The following is a 21750-nucleotide window of genomic DNA, read 5'->3' on the forward strand; positions in this document are numbered from 1 at the left end:
CACTGTTTACTCGTTTTAAGCTAAATGTACAGCAAAGAGGGTACTGCCAAGAACATGGTTTGTTGATTTATGGTCAACAATTCCTATTTAGAACTGGTAAAAAATGCTTGGAAAAAGAATGAGATCTATCTGAAGATGTTGTTCGTGCACCAACTGCTGAAGTTTCTTCAAACTATGCTCCTAATACCGAGTGTGAATGTTCTAATACCAAATATGAACTCGCTGAACATACTTTATAATGTTGTGCCACCTGTTTTCATGAAAATGTATTCATTTTTACCTCTATAATAAGTTTATTAATAAAAGGTTTTTTCATATAAGTGGGACAGTAAATCAGCATTTAACAGGGATTGGTTCTTATTAAGTTTTGAGCTAAGAGTGGAGCGTCAACACAGGTTAATGCACCATGAGGTAATTGTGGTCAATCACATGTTACTTTCACCAAAGGTCTGTTATCTTGGTTATTTACTTCTATCTAATATGATATGTATGATGTGATTTCTGTCTTCTCTGGCTGTCAACAGTCTGGTCTGAGATGAAGTATTGCATTGCCAACCACTGTACGCACAAACAAGAAACTTGGCTCTCCAGGCTTTGTGGGGTTGAATATTTGTTTACAGTCTGTGTAGACTACATAGCAGAAAAGGTGCATAGAATCAGTCGCGCAATCTCCATAAACAAACATTTGCAGTAGGATGTGTGGTACCAAAGAGCTCAGTGACTTTCGATGTGGCACTGTCATAGGATGCCACCTTTCCAACCAAAGCAGCGTATCAAATCTCTTCCCTGCTAGACCTGCTGCCGGTCAACCGTAAGTTAGAAAATGACTTACGTAACTCATCAATATCGTGACGTTGGACCGCCTGGGAGCAACAACCGCTCAACCACGAAGCGGTACAGATGTGACGGAACGGGATCATCCAGCGCTGGCGCGTGCCTCCTCAGTTGCAACACCCGCTACCGAGGTCCAAGCTGCCTCTGGAAGCAACATTGGCACAAGAACTGTTTGTCGGGAGCTTCGTGAACCGCGTTCCTCCCGCCGAGCAGCTGCGCACCGAGCCTAAGATCACCGTGCGCAATGCCAAGCGTCGGCGGGGGTTAGTGTAAAGGTGCCATTGGACTCCGGGGCAGTGGAAACACGTTCTCTGGAATGATGAATCACACTTTACCGTCTGGCGTCATCTGATGGATGAATCTGGGTTTGGCAGATGCGAGTGGGTAGTTACTGGGTTTAGCCGACTGCAAGCCAGGCCCCATCGCCCGACATCGGTGCCCAATCTGACTGGTGCTCTTGTGTCTGAATGGGAGCAAATCCCTGCGCCGTGTTCCAAAGCCTAGTGGAAAGCCTTCCCAAAACAGTTACGACAGCAATGCGTTTCGTTGCATCAGTACTTGTACTCTGCGATGACAATTAGTTGAATCTAATTTGGATGTTTTGTCACATTTGATCATGTAGTGCATAATATCTTAATATTATATATTTTTAGTATTCAATAGCTATACAAATCTGGAGCAATGGTCTGTGGAGAGCATTCCTACCGTACTTCAATGAGGTTTTGGACAATTTCAACATTTAAGAAGCCCTATTGATGAGATCAAATATTGATAGTGTTTTGAATCCCTCTTTTAAAGAGCTAGATAGTTGGGGGTTTGGGGACAAGTGCAAAATGTGGGTCCTGGAATCCTACCGACAAGAGGGAAACTTCCTCAACCAGGTTAGACCTTTTATATGTAGCCGGCGCCGGCGCAAATTGAGACACCGCGGAATGGCCCCTTCAAACTCACATTGTCTCTGACTTGGAACTGATCGGATCGACACTGTGTTTCTGGTGCGACTACCACATTGATTTAGAAAACACTTTGGATAACTCTTCCCACACTAAATCACCTATTTGCCCTGTGGGGCATTGTGGTTTAAGGTTTAAGATATTAAAACAGATTTGACTTAGATAACTAGTACTTGGGTAACTGCTCGGCTCACTTTTGTCCCCTTATTTAGTCTGTTATTTGGAAGACCATTTTTAATAATACTGAATATAATATATATATATATATATATATATATATATATATCGAAAGTGACATTACTTTCATTTTTTTTTTTTGTGCTAGACCCACCTTTGACAGACTCATATAACGACATTTAAAATCAATTCCCTGCCGTAGTCGACCGTCTGAACTCCAGACACCATACGACCTTTCCTCCCCCTCTCCTCCTTTAATTGCTCCTCTTATGTAACTTCCGTCCAGATCTTGGCCAGTGTCACAGTCGCTCTTCCTGTTTAACTTGTGTTTGTGCCTGATCTTGCAATGGTGGAACGAAAAGCCAAATCTAGTAAACGCTGCTTTAATTAAAGCTTGGATTGGATTACACAGAATGCATCCTCAGAAAGTCATTTCATTTCAAATGGGATTTGGACTCTGACTATTAGAAAAGGTCAATGGAGAAAAGAAATGTGAATGGAAATAAATTACAGAAAAAAAAGAGCCATAGGAAGATCATTTGGGGAATCAGAAGGATCTAGCACAGAAACGAGCTGCTTAGTAAAATGACATGGTCGCTCTTACTGTTGAAAAACAGGATACATCTCAGAGGGAGAGTGAGGGGTATACACACTGGATATACACTGAGCGGATTTCAGCCGCGCCCCTCAGATTATGATCTTCGAGCCGCTAGACAAGACACATAGATGCGGGATGGAGATGGAGATGTGCTGTTTTTTGTGTTTGTACTGTGGGGTGCAAAACAATGTTCATGTGCGTTAATAGCTGTTTATTTTTAGATTTGTTTGTCTGTTATAAAACAAGCTCTGACGAGGTGATGGTGTGTGTGTGCATGTGTGTTGGGGAGTTAGATTGGGAACAGAAACATTGTCTTTATCTTCCAGTGGAATGTAGGAAATATACAGAAATGGACTCCCCTCAGTGTCCACCTCGCATGGTTCTGTGGCGCTGAAAGTCCCCAGAATGAAACTCCAGGCCCGTGCCTGCTCAGTGACGGTCTAATGTTGCACTTTCTAGCAGGGGCCATGGGAAAAGACCATTTCTCAACAATAAATGCATTTGAATAATGCATTCCTCTGCTCCAGTTATCTCACCTTGCCTTTAGCCCCCACCCCCCCGTCCACATTTCCACACTAAGCACCCCCCCCCCCCCCCCCTTTCCCAGTATTACTCCACTAATTTATTATGCTACTGGCAAGTTGTTGTCCAGGGCTTAAGACAAACAGGATTAGAGAGCAAAGCAAAAAAAAGTGCCATCTGCTACCTGAGCCAGGAGCTGTTCCCTCAGCACCAGGACACACTCCATCCCGCCTCGAGCCGAGGAACTAGGGGCTGACGCCATGTAAATACAAACATTGTTTCTGTCCGCGTGGTCCCGCCGTTCTGTCCTGCCTGGAGGATTCTGAACTATGCAAACTTGCAAGAGGGCGACAACAATAGGAAATACCTACCTCCTGGACCCTTTTCAAGGCTGTGGATTTTAAAATAAATAGAAGGGATTTAACATGTCGATCTCATCGTGGACCGGTGTTTGGTGCGCTGTCGTCTTTGGTCTGGTGATCGTCATTTTGGACACGAGGACAAGTAAGTATCTGCCGACGCCTGGGACTTGACTACGACCGCCGTGAGGCGGTGTCGGTAACTTTATTTGTTGTCGACGACAGGCGCGGCATTCGAAGGTTCCTCCCTGGGAGACCCCGAGCGAGAGCGGCCGGGTCCGACCGTGAACCAGCCCGACGTGGCCGGCTTGTCTGAGCCGAAAGCGGCCCACCAAGCCCACGGAGCCCTGGCTCGCAAGAAACGCAACACCCTCTTCCCCAGCGGAGTAAAACTCTGTGGCCAAGAGACGGCGCAGCAGGTCGCCGCAAACCACCTCAGCTACTTTCACCTGAGAGGTATGCACCCGGTGGAGTCAAACTCCGTTTGATCAACGGTGAATTTATTGTGGATAGCAGCCGCACCCTTTCCTTTGAGAGATAGGACACAAGCCCCCCGGATTCCGAAATCCTTTTAACTTTCCTTTCCTAATTCCGCTTCCCAGCAGTCTGGCGCCGCTATCTTTGTCCAACGTCCCCACGGATTTGCTTTGCATGGCCACCAACTGTTGGTTCATTCGTTTTCCACAATAAAGTTGGCCAAAGTTAAGCCTGTCTACACACCACACCCCTAAGCTGATGCACATCATAAGTCAATGAAGGTTTAAAGCCCTTTGAAATCTGTCTGGTCAACCGACAATTAGATCAGTGAGTTAACAAGTCAAGGGAGTAAACAGGTTAAGTGCGATAAGCCAATGTGTCCTCACCGCCCTAAAAGATGGCGGTCAAATATTTGACATGTATATGGTCGATGGTTAGGAGTGGAAGGCTTAGATCTTTGGGTTTAGGGTGTATCAATGGGGAGAGCTCACAATGAATTCCTATCGTTGATAAGTCGATTAGTGAGGAAGGTGGGAGCATAACGTCTGTGTGCAGACTCTGGCTGGGTGCCGACTCGGCTGACTCATGGAAGGCATGCCGCAGCGGTGGCGCGGCAAAGGAGGATGAGTGGGAGCTCCGTGTTCCTCCGAACTGCGGGAGCAACATGTTGTTTTGAAAGCCCAACGCCAAAACGTTGTGATATAAATATCGTCTTCATCGTATGTTTGTTGTGACTCTGACCAGTTCTTTCTGTGCCGTTGAACGCTAGGAAAGATGACTCAGGAAGGAACCAGAAGTTTATTTTGTTTTGTCTCCGTTGGTGAGCGTCAGCCTTTTCCAACTAGAATCCAACTTTTGGGAAAAGGCGGAATCGGACTCTATGACGAGTTTGGTTTGCTGGCTGTAAATTGACACACGTCTTCCTCTGGTGTTTGGACCAGTGTGCCAGGAGACGGTATGGGAGGCGTTCAAGATCTTCTGGGACCGCCTGCCCGAGCAGGAGGAGTACCAGAGCTGGATGAACCGATGCCAGGAGGGTGCGGTGACGGCGCAGGGCATGGGCAGCTTTTTCAGCCAATCGCAGGAGCACCAGGCTTTTGTCAAAAAAGTGAGTGATGTTTTTTGTTTTTGTGCTCAAGGGGCTGCTCCTGGGTATAGCATGAAACACTGTACATCTCAATGCCTCTAAATGTGCGTTTTTTTCACATTTGCAGAGAATGTTGTTGCAGGCGGCAAAAAGGTAAAGCCGCCATTCCACCCCATGCAATTTTATCCCAATTTATGACAGGATTTCTGGTGTAAATGTGTGTCATCGTTCCCATTGGCTCTTCTTTTTCTCTCTTCGTCTCCTCCTACGTTCACAGTGAGCCCACCAGGTCCTGGCAGCACATGTGCAGGTGAGGTTGTCCAGACTCTCCAACATTTCACCTGTTCAGATAACCACTGTATATCCACAATCACACGTTAATTTAAAACACTCTTTGTTTGATTTGGACTTTGACACCAAGCTCTGTGTTTTCTATCCAGTGACCCCCATATTGAATACTCTACCCCTCAAACTATTTCAGTACTATTTGCACTCATTGGCTAATTGCAACCAAACCACTCTGCTGAGTAAACGTGTGCTTGTTCCACAGCACACCAACGCCAGAGGAACCAGCGGGGGCAGAGAGTCCTACTGAAGGTCAGTTTCTCTCCACACGCCCAACGTATGGCCTCCTTCCTTTTTTTTTTTTTTTAATTTTCTTTATGTTAAGGTGTCTCTGTGTGTGTGCCGAGCGCGCCGGCTCCAGGCCAGTGAAAAGGTAGAGCTTTGGAGAGTCGTCAGGGTCAGAACGGTGTAATCCAAAAATGAATAGCTGCGAGGAACCGTCTGGCGTTAGCCAAAAGTTTTAGCTCCGTTGCAGTTCACTCGCGAATAACAGTGATAAATCCCCTTTTTGCACCTGCACCCGATATTCTAGCCGGAGCTCCAGCTGGAGGAGAGGATGACGCAGAGAGGGAGGAGGCGGCGGAGGAGGATGAGGATGAAGAGGAACTGGAGGAGGCTGTTGTGGTGACAGACACCAGCACAGTGAGTTCAGGGAAACACACACACACACACACACACACACACGCACACACACACACACGCGCACGCTCACATGCAAAAGGAAACAGACGCATTTGTTGAAACTATCTTGATTGCAGTCTTTGTTTGACATGCACAAAGATTGTGTAAAGAGTAAGCAGTGAATAATTCCAAATAACAGGAAAGGTCTAGGGATGCTCAGGAAGTTCAACCAAATGTTGTGAAGCAAAACAAAAATGTCTCAAAGGTCCACGGAACTCTGCCGTGAAAAAGGTTTATTAAGACGGCCAATTCATGGTGGAGATCAGACGCTATATTTATACATATGAATTTAACAATGAAGTCAGGTCAAGTTCATTTACGAAGCCCTTAATCACAGTGCAGTCTTAAAGGGCTTCTTCAAAAGGCCATATTTTAGATATAAATCAATGGAATGGACATTTCTTGATTCCTTAATTAGCCCCCTTAATCAAGGGTATTTAACTTTCTGCAGCTGGACAACAACATAGCGGTGGAGCCTCCGACGCCCCCGCTGCTGGAGCAGGTGGTGGAAATGAGCATCATGCTGAGCGGAGAGGACTACAGCAAGGAGCTGAGCGACCCGGCCAGCCTGCAGTACCAAGCGCTCAGGAGACGGGTCACTGAGGAGGTTGGTCTCTCTCTCTCCCTCTCTCTCTCTCTCTCTCTCTCTCTCTCTCTCTCTCTCTCTCTCTCCATCTGGCTTAGGGTCTTCTCATCCCCCACTCTAGCCTCAGGCCCATTCAGAGACCTTAAGAGGAGCAGGTGCTCAAAGTGAAAGAAAGGGCAAATGGAAGAAGATTTAAAAATTCTCCAGCACAACCTATATACACTGTATATATACTATATATCATTTGACTGTTATTGGTAATTTGACTTTGATGTGAGCTTCCGACACCAGTTCCGCCGATAAAGACTCATTTGGACTCGACCAATGTGCTACGCACTCACACGCACCTCATGAATTCATATCTTGCCCAGAAAATAAATCCGCTACCTGCTCGTCGTCTGATCTTTCTCTTCTCCTTTTTTCCCACCCGCTAAATAAATGAATTTATTCTGGAATATGCGACTCATTAAAACTCTTATTTGCTACGTTATTCTCCTACCATGATTACAAAAGATTATGTCGGGGAAGGGGATATTGTCCCCACCAAATTGCCCCCACTAAAACTAAACAGCGGCGCTTGCTTAAATATGGCTATAATTTGGGCTTATATTATTCTATTTTATCCAAAGACAATTGATATTCAGATTTTATAAATGGAACACACAAAAAAAACACTCTCGCCTTCCCTTTGCCTTCTGGGAGAAAAGACTAAAACAAGGGTCTGTTGTGTTGCGGATCCCTCTTTTAGTCCATCTATAATACAGCTGTTTCCAATTAATTCTCAATGCCCATTCACGCCAAAAAAAACAAAACAAAACACGGCTGATAAAAAAAAGGGCACCATGGACATCAAGGGGCAAAGGAGCAGGTGCTCGGGTGCCCTCCCCCCTGCACGTGCCTGCTCAGCCTCATCCTATCTCCTCCTTGATGGTCTGTGATGGATGCGTTGCTGGCTCTAACAGCTGGCCCCAGATCAGCAGCAGCAGCAGCTGCAGAAGCAGCAGCGGCAGTGGCAGCAGTTTGATTCAAAACCAGTTGCATTGTATGCCTTGCCGTGTGCCTAAAGCATTGCTTTATGATGTGTATACTTGAATCTCACACATGTACGCACATGATAGCACACACTCACACATTCAACCATATATCTAAGTAAGTAACTGTGGACAACAGCTTTAGTGATTTTCCAGGTCTTGGAAAATGCAATATATCATCCTGTATATTTTAGTTTTTTCACTCTGTCTTGGCAGAGATGTTGACATATGACTGTAGGGAAGAAGCACACACACACAACAAAACAATTTATTATGCAGTACGTGTGTGTGTGTGTGTGTGTGTTTGTGTGAGCGTGCGCGCACATGTTGAGCTGAATGGTGAAAAGCTTGTTTCCAAATCTCTGACCTCCTTGTAAATTCTCTTTTGAGATCTTCCAGGTATCTGAAGTCTGGATGCCTTCACAAAATACTCCTTAAACCACACGCACACACGCACGCGCGCACGCACGCACGCATGCACGTACGCACTCTCACACACACACACACACACACACGCACACACACACACACACACACACACACACACACACACACACACACACACACACACACTCATGGCATATTCCTCCTGTATTGTACAGTGGGTAATGAAGCGGCAGCAGAGGGGAAGACAGGGTTTGGACAGAATGGGTTTGGATAATTGGAGGTGGGGGAGAAAGGAGGACAGGGAGATAGCAGGAGGAGGAGGATGCCAGATCTGGGTACTCTTCCTGACCTGGAGATGATAAAGTGGGTCAGTGTGTCATCAGCGCAACAATTTTGCGCTGTTTCCAAGTGAGTAGCTCCCGCCAGTAGCGAGGAGCCAGACTATCTCAAAGAGGCGGTCTGGTCTTGGCAGGTCCGAGTGCCGAACCCCTGTGCCGAACCACTGTGCGAGAAATGCCAATTCCCGCGGCTACTTTTAAATAAGCTTAGCACAGTTGGAACCAGAGATTGTGCCCATTCTGCCAAACCGGTTTATTGTTAATTCCCCTAAAATTTTTATTTTCATTTTTATTTGTTGTAAAAAAAAAAAAATCACCTCCCGGTGTTTATGACGGGGCTTAATACAAAGCTGTTTTCTGGTTCCAGATCGCGGGTGCTATGGAGGAGCTGCCCGGCTTCAAGAGCGTCACTGTGGTGGACTTCAGGTCAGTGATGATGCAGCTCTGGGCCTTTGGCAGAACACAGAGAACCGGCGCTTTTAATGTGAACCACCGGTATATTATATAAGCAATAAGAGACCCAGGGTGTTGTTTTCACGCATATCTCTAAATTGTGTTTTTCTCCGCGTCTGTTGCAGGCCTCAGAAAGATGGCGGAGGGTGAGTAGTAGAGCTTGGGTGCTTGTTGGGATGGTAGACCTTTCTGCTTTCCGTCCTTCTTGTCCTGGCGTTGTACAGATAAGCACGCACACCTCGGCGATAGGTTTCCTACCAAACGCTCCCCTTGCCCGTCACCTGCATGCCTTCGTCTGCAGATGCGTGTGTGTGGGCGTGGTGTGTGTGTGTGTGTGTGTGTGTGTGTGTGTGTGTGTGTGTGTGTGCGTGCTCTCGTGCTCACCTCACGCTTTGTTTTACGTGCAGGTGTGGGCACGTGTGCCGGGGTGACGGTGGGTGTCCGCGGTAATTGCCTTAGCGCGGTCGCTCACCTGCTAAGTTGGATCAGGCCGTTTCAGGGCGAGCAGGTGCTTCGCCTACAGAGGCGATTATTGGGGCTTTGTGACCGATCATCCTCTGGACGAGGGGAGGAGAGAGACGACGAGGAAAAGGGAGGGAAGAGGACGGAGAGGGAGCAAAGGTGAAGGGCAGTGGCAAAGAGAGATCCTGGGGGAGAGAACGAGAAGGAGAGGCGAGAGGAGTGGGAAGGATCAGAATAGGTTTTATTCGACCGAGTATAATTTCATGTAAGAGGAATCTGACTTGGTGTTGATCGGTGAACTGTTTTACAAAATCCGACAGACGGTAAAAGTAACAAAAAGGCTGCGACAGGGGATCAGCGGCAGTGTAGCTGCTACAATACTTAATGTAGGCATAAATATATTTGGTGAATAGCTGCATTGTCATCATCCTTGTATTAAATTAAATTAAATAGGAACTTGGAGGGATTTCACGCTCGGCACATTGTTAATGTTCTCCCTCATTTTCTTGTCAACCGCATTCTACCTCCATAACCGTGCACATGCAGGCAGACAGTAGTGCCGAAATTCACATCTGGACTCACTTATGCTCCAGGTAGTGATCCCAGCGTGGAGCCCAGCGTGCAGCGGGGGGTAAATCTGAACATACATGCGTTTGTCTCTATGTGTGTGTGTGTGTGTGTCTAGCTATATGAGAGAAATTATTTTAGCTTCCAAATCGGTGCCAATTATAGGGCCGGTATGTGCCGAGCCCGTCGCCAGAGCCACACAAACTAGGTCAGAGTGGAGGACTCCCAGTAGTCAAATGAAGTCTGATATATGGCTTTTTCCGAAGCCTGGAGTCTCTTGTAGAGCTCCGATGTTTATTATTATGATATTGATCACAGTGCTGACTGGGATGTTTTGGACTGGGATGGCGCACTGCGGTCCAGGCTGGAGTAAATCAGGCAAGACATCAGTCATCTGTGAGAGCTCTACAACTTTTTTTGCACATTGGATCTTAAATCTAAGTGACGCCCGAGCAATTATAATCCTCCAAGTAATCGCATGCATCGAGAAGACACTAAAAAGTGGTTCATGGTTAATGTGCTTTGATGAAATACATTAATAGTAGTGATTGAAATGTAAAAAACGCACAAATTGTACTGTACTGCACTGCAATGCACATCAGGGAGCTCTATGTGTGTGGAACGTGAACGAGGAACCCCCTCCTTTCGCCGCCAAAGTGCCCATGAGCACCATAGCAGAACCAAACTGGCCACAGGCTCCAGCTGGGCTGTTCAGCGGCCAGTAGCAAAGGACTTGTTGTACTGGGCAGCACCCAGGAGTAAATGTGGGTTTGGCAGTTGTGAAAAAGCACTCTCTGTATGCACCCTTCATTTAATACTGTCATTATTTTGTATTATAATCAGTATTGGAAATCTGCAATTGTTCTGATTCACTTGGTGTTGTGGTCCATAGCAAAATGCATTGGAATTTTTGTTCAACCTTTTGAACTGGAGAACAAGGACAAAGATCAGATAATGCATTCATGATGAGGCGTGCTTATAAGGATAATTTGCATCATGAATCAAGTTTAATGTAGCACTAACACAAATACACTGTGGTTATCAATTGGGCGGTCAATGTTGCGATTCAAGAACAGTACGGAATGAAATGGTGATATTTAAGGAAATCAGTTTTTTTCTTCCATCGCAACTTCTACCTTAATCTGTGCTGTGTCTGTGTGTCTGTGTGTGTGTGTGTGTGTGTGTGTGTGTGTGTCCAGGCTGGACGGCGTGGTAGTGGACTACACCGTCACGGTGGTGGTGGATGGGACGGGCGTGAGCCACGACCAGCTGAACTACCTGACTCTGCAGTCCAACCGGGTGGAGACCTCCTACCGGGGGGTGGCGGAGCCCCCCACGATGGTGTACGGCCCGGGCGAAGTCAGGAGCTACGTCACCGAAGCTCTTCACAAGGAGGACGGGTTCGGGGGTGAGAGAACGGCTGCGAGTTTTTGTCTCCCACCCCCGCGCTCTCCCCGGATCACAGCCATGCCCCCGTCATCGTTTTCTGTCTTTTTAATCCGCGTGCAAATTCAGCGCGAGATTCCAAAACGTCACATCGAATGGAGATGTGTGGAGTCTGACCGCGATATTACGACACGCTCTCACCCGCTTGACAAAACATTCCACGGTCACGATCGTCTCATCTGTTTGTTATTCGTCTGCGCGCTCGTCAGGGAGGACACCATATTTAGAGGACATTTAAGCTGGAAAGTGGGCCATTTTTAATGAACAAATTACACAGTCATCAGTTATAGGGACTGTGTATTTATTCAGCGTGGCAGTTAAATCCTCATCATTAGAAAGCCTTTGTAATAGAACTCAGCCAAGAGGGTTCGAGGAATTCAGGCCCTCACCTTTTTCGCCTCAGCTAATCTGTCGCCTTCGCTCACATGCAGTGAATTGTGCTGCTTTGCTTTTAACGCACGGCCGTCACCGCGATGGAGGCATCACTCCTACCTGTCATCTTTGTCGCCGTCACTCACATGTCTTTAAATGCGTCTCTCATCTCTCTCTCTCTCTAACACACAGACGCATACGGTATACGCACGCATGTACGCATGCACACATGCACGCACGCACACGCACACGCACACACACACACGCACACACACACACACACACACACGCACACACACACACACACACACACACACACCTACAGCACATACCAATCACAATATTTGCTCGATTTTGCCAGACAGTAAGTAGGTTAGCTGGCTCCAACTTCTGGCCAGGGAACTTTTCCAGCACACGGAACAAAGTGGAGGCGGTAATAATGACTATACCATTCCCTCCATCTGTACGATTTCTCCTCCTCTGAATTTGTTTTCGAGAGAATGGGTGCCATTAGTTTACTGGATTAGCGAGCCACTCTGAAGATGAATGCCATCTGAAGCCCACATTAGTTATGGGCCCGGACATGTGATAGGAGGGCTAAACAATCTCATATGGTCGCTTGGCATGTCAGCCCAGAGACTTACAGGCACAGCTTGGCGTCATCCTTCAGCTTTGGTGGTAATGCAGTAATAGTTTTGGCCCACAGTGGCAGATGTTGGGGCCAGATCGGAGTGCTGATTGGTGGGGTTCCCCTAAGGTAAATGCACAGTCAGCAGGACAACTGTCACTGCTGCTGACTGGCCGAGGTAGTCTGGCAGTTTAAACGCTCTCTAGTCTATTATAGCTGATAAAATAGAAGGATCCTGGAGCCAGTCGGACATATTGTACTGTTTAGAATAGGGGTCTGCAGTGTGTCACATTGTACTAATGTTTGTATCTCAAACTGTTCCACAGCACCTAAATCCTCGGAGTCAGCCCATATCATTAATGTACATCCGGTAAGTCACAGGTCATCTCCATGGCAACATTCATAATCAGGAATCCAGCCTTTCAGTATGATCCTTGAATTTGATCCTCACTAATATGATGAATAAAATCAGCTATGGTTTTGCTTTTTTTTTTTTTTGCTCTGTTTGGTTTTGGTTTGGCTATTGGTTTAGATTTTGTTAGTACTTTGTTAGTTTGAGGTCGTACTATATCACAGTGCTGGTAGGAAATAGGTGATTGGTGAGGTGCAGTTATCCCCAGTTTACCAGTACAGGTAGAGGGATGAGCTCACCAGTACAGGTAAAGGATAAAGAAAGGCTTTGGGGATTAGTTTGGCATTTGCTATAATAATCCACTGCTATTCTGGCGCAAGGGTTACAGCGCAACACAGAAAGTCGAGAGCAGAGACGAGTATCTGCCTCTCTGCATACTGGAGCCTTTAATCCGTCCAGATCATTTCACATCTATATTTGTTCTGTCTAGAGGGCTGAGTTTGCCCTTTGCTGGTAATCACAGTTAGAGTTCTAACGAGGTCTGCTAGTTCACTTTACAACTCAGCCCCCAGCGTGATTAATTTGAGTCATTACAAGAAGTCGGAAGGTTTGGCAAACTACTTGTCAGGAATTGATTAACAAGGCAAGGGCAAACGGCTACTGTGGCATATAATATTGGGTCACATTGTTATTCCATGTGGACTTGGTTGAACATGGAGCCTGCACATTTTAGTATATATAAACTTAAATCTGTTGATGCAGGCCAATATCCTGGCTAATGAGACAGCAGACGTTCATGCTCTGGAAGGGGACTCTGAGGACACAGACGCTGATTGGGAAGACCTTCTTTTTGAACCTGCTGAAGATGCAGAAATGACGGCGGGGGAAAGTGACGTTATAATTCTGGAGGAGAGTGCAACCGAATCTCCAGCTCCCGCTCCCACGACGGCGCCCATCGCTGAAGGTGGGATTAAAATATACATTTGCAAACACACACACATACACACACACACACACACACACACACACAACATACACACAAACATACACTTTCTCTACGCACCTGCACCTGCAAACCCGTTTTCCTGAGATTATGATTTATGCACGCAATGAAAGTCTTTGACACTGTCTTATTCTAGGTATTGAGGAGGAAGGCCTTATACTGGGAGATGTTGTGCCAATTCCCAACACAGAGAGCCCCCCACCAGAAGAACTCCCTGCCGAGCCTGCCTCCCCTGAGGAGCTGGATGTGGTCACGCTTCCGGAGCCACCAATAGAAACGGAAGCGTCCGGTGCAGGCACAGAGCACCTGGAAGATGAACTATTTACAGTAGACGAAGAAACCTCTTTAGAGAACACTGACACAGAGGATGGCGTACTCGGTAGCAAAGAAGAAGCACCAGAGGAGAACGCCATCGCTGAAAATGTTCCCACAGGAGAAGACATTGGGACGGGAGAACAGCCCACTGTTGACGATGCATTGGCTTCAGAAGTGCCAGTGGTGGACAAAGATGAAGCTGTTCTCGTTGCGGAGGAGATTCCACCGACGCTGGAGATCGCTACCGTCATGATAGAAACCATTGAAGAGGAAGACTTGCCTGCTCAGGTCATTCCTGCCCCCGAAGTTGTGGCTGCGACCCCAAATACGGGGGACGCCAGTGAAGCCTCAGAGCCTGAGCCAGCAGAGGTAGATCTGCCTCCATCCAGCGAAGATTCACTCGAGGTCCTGGTAGAAGACCTCAATGTCCCAGAGGTTCCACCTGCCGTTGAGGAGGCTCCCCCTGAAGAGGACGAGCCAGACATTGATGTGGTGGTAGAAAATGAAGAGGTAGGAAAGCAAGAGAAGCCGGTGGTCGAGGTGGGTATGGCGGAGGACGTGATGGCGCAGGAGAAGGAAGAAGCGCAGGAGGAGGCCGTACCTGATGTTGTAGAGGAAGGTGCCCAGGAAGTCCCGGGGATCTTAGAGGAGGACCTTTCACTGGACGAGGTCTTATTGGTTGACAAAAATGTGCCGGAGCCACCACTCACAGATTCCCAAAGCCCCGCCCAACCAACCACTCTGTCTCCAGAGAGGGAGTCACCTTTCACTCGTATCTCTGACATTGTGCCCACTGTGGAAGAGCAGCCTGACATGGACCTATCAATCACGATGGAGGTGAAAAAAAACAATCCCCCTACTACATTATAGTAGTAAATGAAATTTTCTATGAATAAATTATAAGACACTATCAACATACACAATTAGATACATACATTGATCCAGCAATTATACAGAAAACATAAGTACATACAATCTCATAATAAAGCAAAGCAAGTGTACTTTTTCTCCATTTCCAGGCTGTTAAAATAAAAACCAAAATCAAATATAAGAATGAATAAGCTATCTTAGCAACGCCATCATTTTACTATTTACATTGTGACCCAGGGTTGTTGGAGCCAATTAGATATCCTGTATAACCTTTTACTTCTTCCTCCAGTTACTTCCAACTAGATACTACCAAGCACTTTGTGTTTCACTGCAGCTCCACACCACGGATCTGGGCTTGGCTGAAGTCACGGACAGAGACCCCGGCTACGATGTGATCCACTACGGTTACGGAGTGACGAACCACACAGAGGAAGGCAGCAGCGAATTCCCGTCGGGCGTGGTTCACGGCATGGATCAGGCCAGCATTGCCATGCCCATGAATCCCAGGCGAGCGCTGATGGTGTTCTTCAGCCTGAGGGTGACCAACATGATCTTCTCAGAGGACCTCTTCAATAAAAGCTCCCCAGAGTACAAGGCCTTGGAGCAACGCTTCCTGGAACTGGTAAATGACACCACCTCACATCACTGCATGGACTTTGTATTTTCCTTATGAGTTACATGATGTTTTTACATCCTTCGATCCTATCCTCCGTTCCACAGCTTGTTCCCTATCTGCAGTCCAACCTGAGTAACTTCCAGAACTTGGAGATCCTTAACTTCAGGAATGGAAGCATCGTGGTCAACAGCAGAATGAAGTTCGGCAAGCCGGTGCCTCACGGCGTCACCACGGCCGTCTATCTGATCCTGGAAGACTTCTGTAACACAGCCTACCAGACCATGAACCTGGCCATTGATAAGTACTCGCTGGACGTCGAATCAGGTGTGTGTCCTGTTCTTGCGCTGCAATCGAGTGGGAAGGTAGCAAAAATTACGTTGGGTGGCAAGGTTTCTGGAAGTAAAAAATACATGCATTTTTCCCTGACATTGTTATAGGATGCGGCCAACCTGCCAGAGCACCCGCCCCTTTGCCCCATGGTCTCCCTTTGGTTCAGGCGCGTTTATTTTTTAAGCGCGAATGGGCATTGAGGTGCGCGATCCGCACAGCGGAGCACAGATCACAGGCGCACCGCTGTGCCGCTCTGTTTCCTTTAGGAACCAAACAAAACACTGTGCGTAATGGGAACGGTTTCTCACTCACTCTCTTACCCCTTACCTCGTCGACAGATTGCTAAGAGCGGCAAAATGTGCCTGTCTCCACGTGCCTGCCGAATAGTCTTATTTTAATGAACCAGGGTTCTTTCAACGCAATTGCCAGTAGTTTTTGCTGATGATTGATGATTCAAACGGGAGCATTTATACCCATCAAGTGTTGGAAAATGTCATGGCACAGAGTTCCTTGAATGCTCCCACCAAGGTATTAATCCCTTGACTGTGCATGAGTGTATCAGATGGGCAGCGGTTTGTCAATGATTCATACTTGTGTTTAATAACTGAGCTGTCATAATCTGTCTGAGCCCAGACACACTAATTGTAGCATGCCACCATGGATATCCACCATGGATCCTGTGTGTTAAGGGGAGAACGTGTTTTCCCAAATGGTTGAAAATATCATAAAAAGCCGCTCTCCATGTGTGTTTGTAATCCTCAAACATTTTAACTGATACGATGGAGTTTAATGCATTGACATTTGATGAAACCGTCATGAGGAGCTTATGAAGAGAAAGAATGGTGGAACTTCATGGAATATTGACTGCATTTCCCATTAGCTCCATTGTCCCTCGTCAAAGATGAAGAGACTAAGAGATACTTTGGCATTCTGGTGGCATCGATTTGTCTTGAAGGCAGGAGTTAGCGGACGGTGGAAAGTGGGAAAAACAGCTCTGTGCAAGATGTGTAGCAGTTTGTTAATGTATCAGTTGTTGCTATGTAGTTGTGGCTCTTTTGGCCATGAATTGCTCTGTCATTTGGAGGGAAACCGAACAGGTGGCAAGCATTTGGAACATTTGATATCATTGCAGAGAGATCCAATTCAGAGCCAGATTCTCCCCGATGGTCTCAATTGTTCATGTCTGTTATATTGATGTAAAAAACAATTTTGATACTGATTGGAGAATAGTGATAAACTCCCTTTCAGAGGAATTTTTAACGGGAACCCTTTTTTCTCCATTTCCAGGTGACCAGGCAGACCCCTGTAAGTTCCAGGCATGTAACGAGTATGCAGAGTGTAAGGTGAACCGGTGGTCGGGTGAGGCCGAGTGTGTGTGTAATGCCGGGTACTTCAGCGTGGACGGTCTGCCCTGCCAGAGCATCTGCGACCTGAAGACAGACTTCTGCCTCAACGATGGCAAGTGCGACATCATCCCCGGCCAGGGCGCAATCTGCAGGTGGGTGTGTGGGTGTTGGTGTGTATGTGTCTGTGTGTGTGTGTGTGTGTGTGTGTTTGTAAGTCCTGCGCAGAGATGTTAAGAGGGGCAGGTGCTCAAAAAAGGTGCACAGCGGACCGCAGATCACGGGCGTCTGCGATGGTGCGCATCTGGGGCACAAAAACGCACAGGATGAAAAGGCCACTATGGGGCCCATGGGTTATCAAGGGGCAAAGGGGCAAGTTCTCGGGCACCCTCGGTATCCCCCCCTGCACATGCCTGGTGTCTGTGTTTTACTTTGTAAGTCAATGTGTTCTTCTGACACATCACACATTAACTCAGGCTTCATTACAACTATACCCAGCTGGCACATTTCATTTCATTTTCACCTCTGCCAAAACATAATTGACGAATGCTTTTTGACTTAGAAATCTGTTTTCTTTTGTGCGTACAGACTCATAAAAGTGAGTCTGTACAAATGTACAGTGGTGGTCCATTTTTATAGATCTGCCTTGAAAAAAAGTCAAAAGGCAGAAATTTGGATTCTTTTTTTGTCTAAAGCCCCAAGCTGTTGTCGGTATAAATACCCGCAACAGCCAGGGGCTTTGTTGGTTTAATGTTGTACACATATACAATCTCTTGTCTTTAAAGGTATAGAAAAGGTCACATCAGGATTGCCCAAAAAAAACAAAAAACTGACTCATTGCTTTTCTTAGTGTATTATGTGCAAAAAAAATAAATAATCGTACCAATGGCCCCACGTGCGTATTCAGATAACTTAATAGATTCCAGCTGAGCATTTGTACCCTTTAAGGCGCATTCCTGCACCTTGTTTTCAGCGAGTGCACACATGCTTGTGCAGCCACGGTGGAGAATGCACGTGAGTGTGCGTTTGGATAACCATTTGCACTTGTTCGCGGAATGCCTAAATCTGCGCTCGTATGTCGGAGTGTCGACACATCGAATCAAGGAAAACGATTCTCCAGCCGCTCCTCGGGCAGCGCAGTTTTTTAGCTGAAATAATTATCAACAGGCACATAAACATTAGCGTGCGCCAAGACGAGCGCTGGACCCGCTGGTTCACACTCAGCATCACATCATAAAATAAGCAGGCAGCTCCAGATGCCGTTGTTTACTCCACACCGTCCAAAGACATTAACACCCTCTGTGGGGAATGGAAATTAATTTCTGAATTTCATCCCAAAACGAGATGGATGTCATTTCAATAAAATCAAAAAGTAGTCGGTACAATACGGTACAATCAAGAGGAATGTTGTCTCTGGTTCTGATAACTTCCACCGGGGCTCTAGGTGTCGCGTCGGGGAGAACTGGTGGTACCGGGGGGAGCACTGTGAGGAGTACGTGTCCGAGCCGCTGGTGGTCGGCATAGCGATCGCCTCCGTCGCCGGGTTCCTGCTGGTGGCATCGGGGGTCATCTTCTTCCTGGCGAGAACGCTACGGGACCAGTACGACAAGGACGAGGCCGAGGACCCCATACGGTGAGACCTCCACCCAGACTCCTCGGCCTCATGGAGCCGGTTCCACTGAAAAGCTTCCTGGTTGAAACACAAACCTTTTAAGTACTCACTCACTGAATCACTAATAACGACCCTTTAAACTCATTCTTATGAAGTATTTAATCATATGAAAGTAGTTTTAGGAGTAATTAGTAGTTTCAGTTTTCAGTTGTGAGACTTGAAATTTCCTTCCTCGGAAACTTCCTTTGCATAATCTCTATCCCAGAGTCTTCATTTGCGTTACTGTATATTTACATTCAAGGTCTTACTTTTTAAAGGTTTTCAAATGAACAATGACATTAGCAATGAGATTTTCAGCTGAACATCTGCACAGTTTCTGCGTTTTTGCACAGACAGCTTTAGATTACAGGCGAGGCGCTCTGGGTATTTTCTCAGGGACGGAGGGGTAGAATTAGCCGAGACACATCCTGTGACAGCATCCCCCAGCAGTCGGCCAAAACGGGGCCGCAGCGCCGTCGCCTCTCCTATAGCGCAGCATATCTTCAAAGCCGCCCTCCTCCGCTCCCTAATCTTGTGCCTTTGACGTGCCCGCCCGCACGTCCGTGCACGCGAAAATACGCACGGAGCCCGGTATCGCGTCCCCTGAACGCCGTCCCGCTTTGGCGGGTCTCCAGGCCTCGGTTCTCTGAGAGAGGCTTGCGCTGCCCACAAGGTGATTAACCCGTCAGCTATGGTGTTGATCTCTATCCACGCAGCCTGAGCTCTCAACACAACAGGCTTCCTGATGGTGTGAGTTCCTCTCTCTGGCCGGTGTAAGCAAAAGGAAATCATCCGAGGTAATAAAGGTTAACAAACGCTTACGGCCTTAGCGCAACCACATCTTTAATGAAATTAGTCGGCGCCCAGAGGCGGCTCCTCTTATCCAGCCAACGCCACATGGCCCGCGCGGCGTCGCCGACTCCCCATCCACGGGGTTTCTCTGACGTCGCCCGCGGTTGTATCGCGTGTCCACCGGCCGTCCTCTGCTCCGCTGACTTGTCGCTGTGTGGTCTGCCGCAGGCGAGCGGAGAGTGTTCCGTCCTTGGAGAGGGCGACCAAGTACAACCCCATGTACGAGAGCGAGGCCACCACCGGCTACAGCCACTACTACCGCCGCTACCCGGAGGCGCCGGTCTACAGCAGCGCCAGCGCAGAGGCCTCCACCGACTTCAGCAGCGAGGAGATACGACACATTTATGAGAACAGCGAACTGACCAAAGAGGTGTGTGTCTGTGTGTGTGTGTGTGTGTGTGTGTGTGTGTGTGTGTGTGTCTGTGTGTGTGTGTGTGTGTGTGTGTGTGTGTGTGTGTGTGTGTGTGTGTCTGTATTGCTGACCATTTACATAACTTTACATAAGCAATTCTTACACATTAAAGTACCTTGTCGATTTAGTTTTTTTTGGGGGGGGGCTTCCTATGCTACTTCTACTTTGTTTCATGTTATTACTGGAAGAATTGGGGGTAGTGGGGCTAAGTGGTTTGCCTAAAAGTTTACAGACACATAGAAACACACCTAATTTTTCCCAGCTGGTGGTTTATTTGTTGACCCTCAGACCTCACAAGCTTATAAATATTATTATATATTTGTTGAACTTGTTGAACTTATTCGATATATCTTTCTGTGAGTGGTGTCGGTATGGTCATTTCCTTTGCTTGTTTTCTTGTCCTTTTGCAGGAAATCCAGGACAGAATACACATCATTGAGCTCTACGCCAAGGACCGGCAGTTCGCAGACTTCGTCCGGCAGCATCAAACGTGAGCTTCCTGCCCATACCCGAATAAGATAACCGACTGGACGGCCTTCAAACCAAAAATCGACCGGGGAAAAGGATAGTCCGAGATAGAGAAAAGGGGGCGTGCTGGAAAGAAAGCGAGAATGGTTTGTTGAGAGTTGGAGGCAACAAGGAACAACGGGCTGTGCCAAACCAGTGCGGAGACAGATATCCCATTTCCAAACACTCAGCAGGCCTGAGGCTGACATGGTGAGACAGGAAACATTAGAAGACACAGACAGCGCTCATGGCGGTCAATAGCTGTCTGTCTAGCTTCAGCGGGACTGACCCGATTAGGCTGGCGCATGGCGGCTGACGGACCCGTGCCGCGCCGCACAGTTCAGGCAGTTACGGGGGGGTCATTGGGGTGATTCGAGTTGGCATGACCAAGTGACACCGCCACGTCTGCGCCGCTAAGTCTAACCGAGGCTTTGTGTGTGTGTGTTTGTGTGTGTGTGTGTGTTTGTGTGTGTTTGTCCATAATGTGTTCTAGCACCGTGGATACACGTAGAGAGAGCACCTCTGCACAGACATGAAAGTCCCTCCACTTGGTCCACGTGCGAAGCAAGGTACCTTCAAAGTTCTCAAAGTTCCCGTTCCAGAATGTACCGTATTTCCTTCTACTCTGTTTGAAATGTACATTTTTGTCTGGGACAAACCGCAGATGAGCAAGCCTTAGTCGCACAAAAGTGAAGTAGAGAGCCAATGGCCCGGGCCTTTGTCGCCCAAGATTGACTTTCCGAAAGGCGGAGGCCGTCCATTCACCTGGATAATTGTTATTTCCTTTGGCAGGTACAAGATGGACGCACCCACCCCTGCGCTCACCCCTGTGATGTGGTTCCCCGTTGCAGCAGTTCCTGGCCCTTCCTCATCCACGCGTCCGCCCTGCGACCCGCCATGAGAACGTTACGTTCCGCTCTTCCCTCCTTCCTCCCTCAGTGCCTTCTCTCAACCGGGTGAGCTTCAGCTCAACAGGGATACGATGTTACGTTTTTAACCCCCTCCGGTCCGCTCGACGAGTCTCGACTCCTTTTGGGCGAAACCAAACTCTTTTTTTTTTTTTTTTTTTTTTTCCCCTCCCCTTCGCGTTCCTTGAAATGTTGACAGGGAATAACAATCACCGTGCTGTCTACGATGTCTGCTTTTACTATCATGTCTGTTTTTCTTATTTCTTATTTCTTATTACTATTATTGAA

The 21750-nt window shown here is 47.4% G+C and overlaps 1 protein-coding gene across 1 annotated transcript; it reads left to right on the forward strand.

The window, feature by feature from the left end:
- Positions 1-3509: 3509 nt before the first annotated feature.
- On the forward strand, positions 3510-21125 carry impg2a (interphotoreceptor matrix proteoglycan 2a; the record flags this gene model as incomplete). Its single annotated transcript, XM_080019556.1, has 18 exons — positions 3510-3588; positions 3669-3899; positions 4862-5028; positions 5135-5160; positions 5285-5317; positions 6466-6640; positions 8743-8801; positions 8954-8974; positions 9236-9274; positions 11057-11265; positions 13795-14810; positions 15178-15465; positions 15564-15783; positions 17077-17287; positions 18577-18765; positions 19804-20005; positions 20458-20537; positions 21048-21125. The coding sequence occupies 18 exons, from the start codon at positions 3510-3512 to the stop codon at positions 21088-21090; spliced, it is 3288 nt and encodes a 1095-aa protein (XP_079875682.1). The 3' UTR covers positions 21091-21125.
- Between the last annotated feature and the right edge of the window lie 625 nt (positions 21126-21750).

This window comes from Zeus faber (genome assembly GCF_960531495.2).
Source record: "Zeus faber genome assembly, chromosome: 18".
Lineage (NCBI taxonomy): Eukaryota > Metazoa > Chordata > Actinopteri > Zeiformes > Zeidae > Zeus > Zeus faber.